At 32.9% G+C, this 11,226-nt stretch overlaps 1 protein-coding gene across 1 annotated transcript; it reads right to left on the bottom strand.

Annotated features, from left to right (window-relative positions):
- Nucleotides 1-6,764: 6,764 nt before the first annotated feature.
- Nucleotides 6,765-9,011, bottom strand: LOC146994204 (uncharacterized). Its single transcript, XM_085827017.1, has one exon. The coding sequence runs from the start codon at nt 8,011-8,013 to the stop codon at nt 6,778-6,780; it is 1,236 nt and encodes a 411-aa protein (XP_085683143.1). The 5' UTR covers nt 8,014-9,011; the 3' UTR covers nt 6,765-6,777.
- Nucleotides 9,012-11,226: the final 2,215 nt, after the last annotated feature.

Raw genomic sequence — 11,226 nt, 5'->3', positions numbered from 1 at the left:
TACCAAATTATTGACATCATGATAAAAGTTTTTCCCCTCTAATCTGCATCAAGGTAAGAAAGCAGACGATTCACTCAAATCTTCTTTCAAGTTCACGATTCACGTTGTTGTATTTTTTGAGCTTTGTTATTTCATGTGATTATTTAGTGGTGCCTTTTTTTTATTTTGAGGATAAATTAAGAATATTTTAAATTTCAGCCCTTTTTAATACAATTACAGATAAGAAACGCACTCATAATTTTACTGCTTGCAACGTCGAAAAACATAAACACATTGCATTGACGGTAATACAAAAAGTGCAAATTCTGCAAAAGATGGAGGCAGGTGCTACTCCTCGGTTTATAGCAGAATCATATGGAATTGTGATACGATTGTGTATGATATACGGAAAATAAAGAAAAGCTGTTGAAATTTTACAGCAACAGTGATTCTAACACCGGAATCCGAAATCTTTGCATGAGGCGAAATCGGCAAACCTCGATGTTGTGTATATATAATACAATGAACAATATAATCAATTTATATATGTAATAATAATTTAATGTATATAATAAGTCATTGCAATAATGTACATAATAATTTAATTAAATGTATCTAATACGACTTATTTATTTTGCACTTTTAGTCTGAATATTACGATTTATTTTTTCTGTCCTGAAATTCGCAAAATGCCAAAATCTGCACAACCTCTGGTCCCAAGCTTTGCAGATTTCTGGATTTCTACTGTAATTCAGTCCCAGTTTCAAATTCGGTGAATAGGCTGGCTATTTAAGCTGCAAGTTAACAAAGGATTCATACTTTATCTTATGAAAAAAGGTATCAGTGTTTAACTAAATGTATCACTTCCTAGAAAAATGGAAAATATAAATAATTTGAATAAACAAGAAAATATCTTAAAAGCACAAATATATATATATATATATATATGTGTGTGTGTGTGTTTAAAAAATTATAAGCATTACAAAATATCACAGAAATTATATAAAACTGAAAATAAATTTATGCTACCGGAGCTACACCACATTATCTTTTTCTCTCATATAAATTAATCAGGGAGAATCTATGCCGAATGATGACTTTTAAAAATATTTTTACGTAAGGTTTAGGATTAAAGTTTCTTCAAGTTTTTCATTTAAGGATATTGCCATTAAATATATAGCACTTCTTCTTGTCACAGAAACATTGTTCCTCACATTAAAAGGTTATTCACACTAACATACAAAGTTCAGTGAGTAACATATTTTTCTTTGAAAAAAAATAAACCAGGGAAAAAAAGAAAAGGGACAATGGGCTTGGAAAATTAGATGCAAATTTAACAAAGGGATCGAGCCTCCTTATCTCTTAGCATTGTGTGTGAGCATTTTCATGGTTTTTCCTTAAGTAAATGTAAATATGAGCCGTTTTTCCCTAGAAAAAAGCATACATAGAAAGCATGCCTTTTTCAGCTTGGCTTCCCATACTTTGCATATTGAACTAAATAAACACAAAACCCCTTATTATTCTTATTATAAAGTCATTAATTTCACATTATATGACACAAAGCTTTTTAAAAAGCTAGGATGCTTTCTTTTACAATTAAAGTTCTTTAGTGCTGTGCTTCTCAGTAATTTGTGAATTACTATGCAGTCATTAGAATAAAATAAACAAAACAGATGGCATAAAAGTACCTAATCCATACATCCTTAGTAACTGATACAGTCAAAAGTCGTTAATCCGGACTCGTCGGGACTTCGTCGATTCTGGATTATCGATTTTTCCAGATTATAGATCATCAGTTTAAATCTGGTAAGATGATATGCAGAAATTACAAAATTAAAAATATGAAACCGTAATTTATGAAATAAAATACAATTGTGATCTAAAGGGTATCAAAATTTACAAAAAGAAAAAGCTTAATATTTATTTGTTTACTTTATTAAACATTTCTTTCAATGTAAGTTGCTTCGTTTCATGTGATAATACTTTCTCTTTAATTCTATTAAACAGACATAATTTCTTGTTTAGTTACAAAGTTCCGCTGTTCAAGTCCTATAATTGCTGTGTTGAGAATACCGACTAATTTTTAATGGAAATGTTTTCGTTTTCAATAACCTCTGGGTCACTTTCTTCACTATCGGAAGCGAATTATAATGACGAGGAACTTGATTTAAATCATATCAAAGACGGAGTACATCGACATGAAATACTACACTTAGTAAGGAATTATAAGCCAAATAAAATAAAAACATCTGCCCTGAAGATAAGGATAGTGCTGACAGATCAACTTCCAATCCGCTGCGTGAAATTGATAAACAGATTTCGGATTTCAAAACATACTTTCGATTTGTAGATATAAATTACATATTAGTAAATATATATCGGAAATTCTATTTGACATAATCGAAAGTTCAAGCTTACTTTTATGAAATTGTTCTAAAAGTCTGCAAAAAATAATAAGCCGGATCCAATTCGAAGATTAAGGAGCAACGCAATGTGCAACATTAACTGAATTAGATAATTTTAGCTTAGCTTATACCTCCGTTACACATTAAACGCACATGTGCACAAACATATTCGCAGCCGTAAAGGTCTTACGCGCACTCTTAAACGCCTGTGCGCATGCGTTAATGCGACGCATGCGCAGAAAGTTTGTAGCTTTGAGGTCCAGATTATAGATCATTCCGGATTATGGGTGTCCGAATTAACGACTTTTGACTGTATTTGACATAGTTTTTTACGTTGCATCTGTGAGCTATACTGTCATATTTGACTGAGTGACTAAATTTCTGAAGATATCTTTGATAAAATTATGGTGTGAAAAATTCAAATGAAATTAAAATCAAAAGATAAATTGGTACTTTTTGTTTTGCTGGCACAGGCAATAAAGTCGTCAATAATGGTACAACTGGTGCCAACCGGAATATCCTCGCTGCTAACCTTTTACATCTCATTTTATCATTTTAAAAACAACTCACAGCTAGTATTTCTTATCAGATTGATTGGTTCTTTCAATACTATCATACAATTACCCAGAACTTTTACCAGATAATACAATTTGACTTTATCCATGTACACTGCTAAAGTCCTAGCTAGTAACCTTTATTGCCTTACCAAAATGTCGCCAAACTACCTGTTACCATATTCCAAAAATTAGCCAATTATATTTTTGTAGTGTAGTTTACGTGTGATGAGATCACTTGGGGGTCACGTTGCGAATCAGCATGTTAAACCATGAAAGCATAATAAATTCTTAAATTAATGTCTTTTTACAAATTTATTGTCATTTTATTAAATTTTAAATGATATTAAAATGTTGTTGCCAATAAAGTCCCCTTGGCGAGATTTGCGCTGGCGAAATGGAAAAGTACCGATAAACTGAACAGTAAAATCAAAAAAGATATGCTGTCCATAAATATATCTTTAATAATAATTAATGATAAAGTAAACATTTTAAATATTCATATATGCGTTTTAAATTATCTAACTTTGACCATATTTGCAATTTTTATAGCGTTATTAAATGTGCACCTTAAATAAAATTTTTAGCAGCATACATCAGTTGGGTTTGGTTTGTTTAAATTACAAAGTCTTTAATCTGGACCTCAAAGCTACAAACTTTTTGTGCATGCATAAACGCATAATGCCTCTACGCATGCGCATAATATGTTTACGCATAATACGTTTACACATGCATGTTTAATGTATAATGGACGGTATAAGCTAAGCTAAAATTATCTAATTATCTGTTTCAGTTAATGTTGCAGATTGCGTTGTTCCTTAATCTTCTGGCTTATTATTTTTTGCAGACAGTTGAAGCAATTTTAATAAAAGTAAGCTTGAACTTTCAATTATGTCAAAAGGAATTTCCAATTCTGGAGCTGTCAAAGGATCTACAAAGCGAAAGCATGTTTCGATACCTATCAAACAAAAAGTGGAATTGCTGTAAAAAATGGATAAAGGCATATCCTTTGTTTCTCTAACCATTCCGAAATCTGTTTATTAATTTCACGCTGCTCTGCGGGGGGGGGGGGGAGCACTTCGCGGCGCGCAATGAACTGGAAGTTGATCTGTCAGCACTATCCTTATCTTCAGGGCAGATGTTTTTATTTTATACGGCTTATAATTCCTTACTAAATGTAGTATTTCATCTTGATGTACTCCATCTTTGATATGATTTAAATCAAATTCCTTGTCATTATATCACGAATACACATCAAATAGTTTTTTGGTTGCAATTTTCTAATTTTGACTATGTGTATTGTATGCTTTATGCATGTGCGAGTTGAAAGAAATGTTTAATAAAGTAAAGAAATAAATATTAAGCTTTTTTTGTAAATTTTGATACCCTTTAGATCATAATTGCTCTTTATTTCATAAATTACGGTTTCATATTTTTAATTTTATAATCTCTGCTTGCCATCTTACCAGATTTAAATTGATGATCTACAATCCGGAATCACTGAAGTCCCGACGAGTCCAGATTAAAGACTTGACTGTACAACATAAGTATACTTCAATAGTGGTATACTGTATTACACCACTAGTGGATTCCAATGACTATTCAAATCTTTCACAGAAATCATCAGTTATGACAACTGTTTTTGAGTATTATTACTATTGGTACAAAATTTAATCATGACGATAATTTAATTTTAGCTTATCTAAAAAACTAAAGTAACATATACTAGTTTTAATTGCATTTATTAACCATTTGTAAATTTAAAATATTAACTAACTACTTAAAATATAAATATATATTTTTTATATTTTGCATTTTAAAATATTAACCTTTTGTAAATTTCATTACTCATAATTTAAACACTGTCATAAATGAATTTATGGCAGGGTTTATATTATAAATATATGGCAGTACTAAGTGTTGAAAATTAGAGAAAGACTTTCTTGCAGTATTCTAATCAACAGCTGATTTTTTAAGATTGTTATTTAGTCTAGATATATTTATCTTTAATGGGTTTTGTTGACAATCCACCATTTTTTCCCATTGTCAAAGCCAGGTCTACCTTGGCGACAAACGTTTTCTGCCAAATAAAAAAATTGCCAGAAGGACTAATACTAAAGCTGTTCACTTATTTTAAAACTAAAAACAAACACTTGATACACATCATAAAAGTAATGTCTTTAAAAATACTTACAATACGATACATCAGACGAAATGTATAGAAATACATCGTAAGTATACTTAAATAAAGGGAATTTGTCAAGCGTTTTAAATGCTCCCTTTAGTTATTATCGTTCTATTTTCATAATGCTTAAAATGATTTTTAAAATTTAACAGAAAATTAGTTTTATTCTTATGTGGTAGAAATTGATTTAATTTTTGCATGGCCTTGCTCATGACACTTCATTGAACACTTTCATGAAAATGATTGATTACATGTGCCACATGTATATGGTTTTTCACCTGTATGTGTGAACATGTGTCTGTCTACAGCAGATTTTTATGCAAATGACTTGTTACAGGTTGTTACTGATCAAAAGGCAGATTTCTCTTCATGTAGATAATCATTTTTTTTTTTACACAAATTTATCTTCTATCCAAATAACTTGCTTAGGTACACAACTTGTCATAATTTTCACCTGTGTGGATATGTATACTTTATCCACCCTTTAATATAAATGACTCTCCACATACCTTATGCATGAGGTTTCTCGGCTGTGTGAATATGCATATGTTTGTTTAAATGACTCTTTTGCTTATATGATGTGTTACATACTTCACATATATGAGGTCTTTTTTTACAGTGTGAATATTCATATGAATGTTCAAATGATTCTTCTGGCGAAATGATTTCTTACATACTTCACACACATGCGGTTTCTCACCTGTGTGAATAAGCATATGGTTAGACTAGAAGAGAAACACGCTAATGTGACAATCAAAATCGTAAAAAACAACCTTATATTTAGCGTAGGTATAATGAAACACTCAATCGATTTCGAGGGCAGCTAAAGGTCCCTCCTCATCAGGAGAAAGAAATACATAGAAAGAAGAAAATAGGAGAAGGAGTCACAGAAACACGTAGTGCTTATCAGCACTGCACGTGGTTATAACTAGATTTTTAATCAGAGTTGCACTGGCCGCCTACTTTTACTGAGCCAGGCTGTCTGATCAAGCATAAAGAAATATTAGCGAAGTTAAAATAGGGAGCGAAGGGCAAATGCACATTACGCTCAAAATCTGAACTTCAAATAATGGAAAGCAACCACTGAACGGATTTTTATACCCTCTGGTAGTACCAAGCGCGAGGAGGTAACGCCATCTATCGGCAAAAATAATTGAATTAAGATAGTAGAATTTTAAAGGCATTAGGAAGGACTGGATTGGACTACTTTAGAAAGTTTAGTTAATGATTTGAAGTCCAATCCAGTCCTTCCTAATGCCTTTAAAATTCTACTATCTTAATTCAATTATTTTTGCCGATAGATGGCGTTACCTCCTCGCGCTTGGTACTACCAGAGGGTATAAAAATCCGTTCAGTGGTTGCTTTCCATTATTTGAAGTTCAGATTTTGAGCGTAATGTGCATTTGCCCTTCGCTCCCTATTTTAACTTCGCTAATATTTCTTTATGCTTGATCAGACAGCCTGGCTCAGTAAAAGTAGGCGGCCAGTGCAACTCTGATTAAAAATCTAGTTATAACCACGTGCAGTGCTGATAAGCACTACGTGTTTCTGTGACTCCTTCTCCTATTTTCTTCTTTCTATGTATTTCTTTCTCCTGATGAGGAGGGACCTTTAGCTGCCCTCGAAATCGATTGAGTGTTTCATTATACCTACGCTAAATATAAGGTTGTTTTTTACGATTTTGAAGCATATGGTTGTTTAAAGTACACTCCAGACTAAATGACTTCTTACATACTTCACACACATGAGGTTTCTCTCCTGTGTGAACAAGCATATGTCTCTTCAAATCACCCTTATGTCTAACTGACTTCTTACATACTTCACAGACATGAGGTTTCTCTCCTGCATGAATATGCATATGTCTGTTTAAAATCCACTTCTGACTAAATGACTTCTTACATACTTTGCACATATGAGGTTTCTCTCCTGTGTGAATACGCATATGCTTGATTAAATGACCTCTTTGATTAAATGACTTCTTACATACCTCACACACATGAGGTTTCTCTCTTGTATGGATAAGCATATGTGTATTTAAATAACCCTTGTGAACAAATGACTTCTTACATACTTCACATACATAATGTCTCTCACCTGTATGCACACGTTCATGCTCTTGCATATAACTTTTGCGAGCAAATGATTTATTACACATGTTACACGCATATGGTTTTTCACCAGTATGTGTAATCATATGCCTTTTTAAAGTATTTTGTCGTGCAAATGATGCTTTACATATTTCACATATAAAAGGCTTTTCACCTGTATGAACGCGTAAATGTCTTTGTAAATCCCCCTTCAGTGCAAACGACAGACTACATATCTGGCATGCATGTCGTTTTTCCGAACTATGATGTATGTCCATGTGTCCTCTCAATCCATATTTTTTCATCGTTTTGTCACATAGTTCACACACAATTTCCTCACCTTTATGAACATGTATATGGCGCTGTAATGCATCTCTTCCTTTCATTACTTTATTACACATTTCACACACATACATCTCTTTCTTAGTGTGAATCTGCATATGCCTTTTTAAATTACCAGCATGAACAGTTGTATAACCACATTCTGGGCACTCATAAGGTTTGGCATTCATATGAATCGACATATGATTTTGCAATGCTTGCCGCCGTACAAATGTTTTGTCACAATCCGTACATATATAAGGCTGTTCACCTGTATGGAGACGTTTATGGACGAGGAGGGTACCTTTTGTTGAAAATTGCTTTTCACACATATCACATACATAAAGTTTACTACTACTACTTACTACACAAGGCTTCTCACCCGTATGAACACGCTCATGGGCGATTATTTGATACTTTCTTGCAAACGATTTATTGCACATGCTGCATACATGAGGTTTCTTGCCAGTATGGGTACACATGTGTTTCCAGAGAATGCTTTCTAATAAATGATTTACTGCATATGTCACATGTAAATGGTCTTTCACCAGTATGAAGAACTAAATGTCTCCTTAAGTTTGATTTCAATTGAAATCATTTGGAACATATTTCGCATGAATTAGATTTGTCTGTTGTATGTATAAGCACGTGTTGATCTAATAAGTTTCCCTCTTGAAAGACTTCATCACATATTTTACACACATGAGGCTTTTCTTCTATACCATTATCCATATTCTTTTTTATATTGTATGCAGATGCAGTTCTCCCTTGTGTTATTTTTTTAAAAGAAGATATGAAAATTTTAATTATTCTTTTTGAATTAAAATACATTTTATAGAAGTGAAGTTTCTATCTACACGGTTTTTAATTAATATTTTGATTATCATGCTGCTTTTAAGAATAATTTAGGACACTATATCTGAATAAATTTTTCAATTAAATACAATTAAAATAGAATGCCTATACTGACAGACATAAACTTTGTCATTTCTTAAACATTAAGTACATACTTGTAATTCAGATATTATCTGTCAATGCTAAAACGAATAATTCACTTTCATAATTAAGAATATACCAATACATTCGCCAACTTCGAAAACTGCGGCTTATTTTAACACTTCGAAGTATATTCAATATTCAAGCAGCCTTTTATTTTGCCTATGGTCTCAAAAATGCTATTATATATGCTGTCATGCAATGGCCGAGGAAAACTTGCATAATAAATATCGCGTTGATTCTACCTGAATACTATTTCATTCTGTACTTCTGGTCTTTAAATTAAATCTGATTCAATTCCATAGCTCTTAAAAAGAAATATTTTAAAGAAACAATTACATTTTCTTAAGAAAGGGAAAACTTCTAAGGAAATCAAAACATTTTTCAAATCTTTCTTACTGTTGCCTAAATGCTAAAACAAAACTCCTTATAAAATATTCTGAACTTCCAAATGTAAACAAACATCGTCCGCTGCCGTTGACTTTACTACCGTCTACAGCAGGGGTCGCCAAAGTGGTCTATTAACAACAGTAGGGGTCTATCTGACCCAAGGGGTAGAATGGGGGTCTATTGGGACTCGAAGGAAAAACAGTTCTTAATACGCAAATCACGCATATCTAACTGCGTACGTAAAAATTTAAAATATTTTATAATTGACTTAATATTATATTCTTTATAGAAAATAAAATAATAAATCAGAAAACAATCTGTCCCTTTTCCTTATGGGTTTTCGTATGTATACCGTGACGTCACAACTTGACCTTGTGACCAGTTTGTAATTTGCACGACTCTAAATAGTATGTAGCCAGAAGAGCGATTGAGGCTTATCCGTGTCTCTTGCTGGCGAACCCATCAACCAATTAGAAGCCTTTGGCGCAGACTTGGCGAGCGACGACACTGCCGTTAAAAATAAAAGAAGACTTGGAAATATATACAAATCATTTTCAAAAATTAAGCGACGATTTTAAACTGCACTTTGTTGATTTGGAAAACATCGACATCCCTGATTGGATTATTGCGCCATTTTCGGCGCAAATTGATAACGTCGACATCAACATACAAGATGAGCTTGCTGAACTATTGTCCGATCTTGAAGCAAAAACGCTTATTAAAAATTTGACAATACATAAATTTTGGACTAATATAAATATAAAGCAAAAATGTATGAAACTTTACGAAATGGCTCAGCCATTTATGCTGGCGTTTCCAAGTTCGTATATGGTTGAAGCCGGTTTCAGTCACGTTAATTCAATTTTAACTAAAAACAGTTAATCCTTACTATACTTACTTACCTTACTTAACAGTTTCCATACTATTCTCCTTATTTTTGCCTTATTCTCTATTATGTCCCAGTTAAGTTTAGACATTTCGTTATACGTTCCTCGGAAGTTAGTCCCATTGTCAGAATAAATGGTTCGTGGTCTGGCTATGAATCGTCTTAAAGCCAAAAGAAAAGATTCTGTTGATAACGAAGTCACCAGTTCTAGATGGATTGCCCTGTACACAGCGCATGTGAAGAGTGCCATCCAAACCTTCTTACCGTCTTTCAAAAACAATGGGCCAGCTAAATCTACTCCCAAAATTTCAAAAGCCCTATAATCTCCTACGCGATCTTCAGGAAGAGGAGTCACTTCGCAAGACATCGGTTTCGCTTTATATCGTTGACATATTTATACACACCCTTTTAACACATTACGCACAGTTTTACGTTGTTTTAGTATCCAGAATCTTTCTCTTAAAATAGATTGAAGCATTTGAGTTCCAGCATGACAATGTTTCTTATGAACTGAATTAACAATGTAGTAAAGATGCATTTACTCGGTAACAAAATTGGTGTTAAAAATTCAGAATTGTCTTTGCGTTCCAATATTCTAGTTTTAACTCTTATAATTTTTTCATTATCAATGAATACATCAAGTGGATTAAGAGCTCCAATGTCAGGGAAATTTGAGCTTTGAACCAACCGAATCAAAACTTTTTCGGAATTTATGATTTCAGCAACAGTTAGTTTAGATTTACACAAATTTGACTTCTTCCTACAGTTAGAAATAAAACGTAACACCCAACCGGTTACACGAATCATTTTTTCATAATCAGAAACTCTTTCTGCATACCAACGAGTGGTATCCTCTGAAAAGTTAACATTAATAAGTTTTACCTTCCTCTTTTCCAAGTCAGCTTCGCTCGGCTGACAAACAATATTGGTAGGCCAAAATTCAGGGCTTTCTCTTAGCCAGAGAAGACCCTTAAACCACTCCGAGTTAATCATTTGTTTAGCAGAGCAACCTCGAGATAACACATCTGCTGGGTTCATATTACCAGGCACATGCCTCCATGATTCAGGTTTTGTCAACTTAGTAATTTCTTTAACACGATTGCTTACAAAGTTCGACCAATTACCAGGATTTCTGATCCACCATAATGCGACTGTGGAATCACACCACAAAGTTACATTTATATCAAAATCATTAAGAGCTTTACAAACAGAATATAATAATCGGGATCCAATGCAGCAGGACATTAATTCCAATCTAGGAATCGTCAAAGTCTTAATAGGGGCTAATCTAGATTTTGCTCTTAAGAGAGTAATTTTTACACTGCATGAATCAACACTTCTCGCGAAAATACATCCTGCATAAGCATATTTGCAGGCATCGACAAATACATGCAATTCAACTGTTGCAAAGGTTCCAATGAAT

Source organism: Stegodyphus dumicola, chromosome 11 (assembly GCF_044657685.1).
Source record: "Stegodyphus dumicola isolate Sdum_Otavi_A_Nest chromosome 11, ASM4465768v1".
NCBI lineage: Eukaryota > Metazoa > Arthropoda > Arachnida > Araneae > Eresidae > Stegodyphus > Stegodyphus dumicola.
This window is presented reverse-complemented; position numbering and strand designations above follow the sequence as displayed.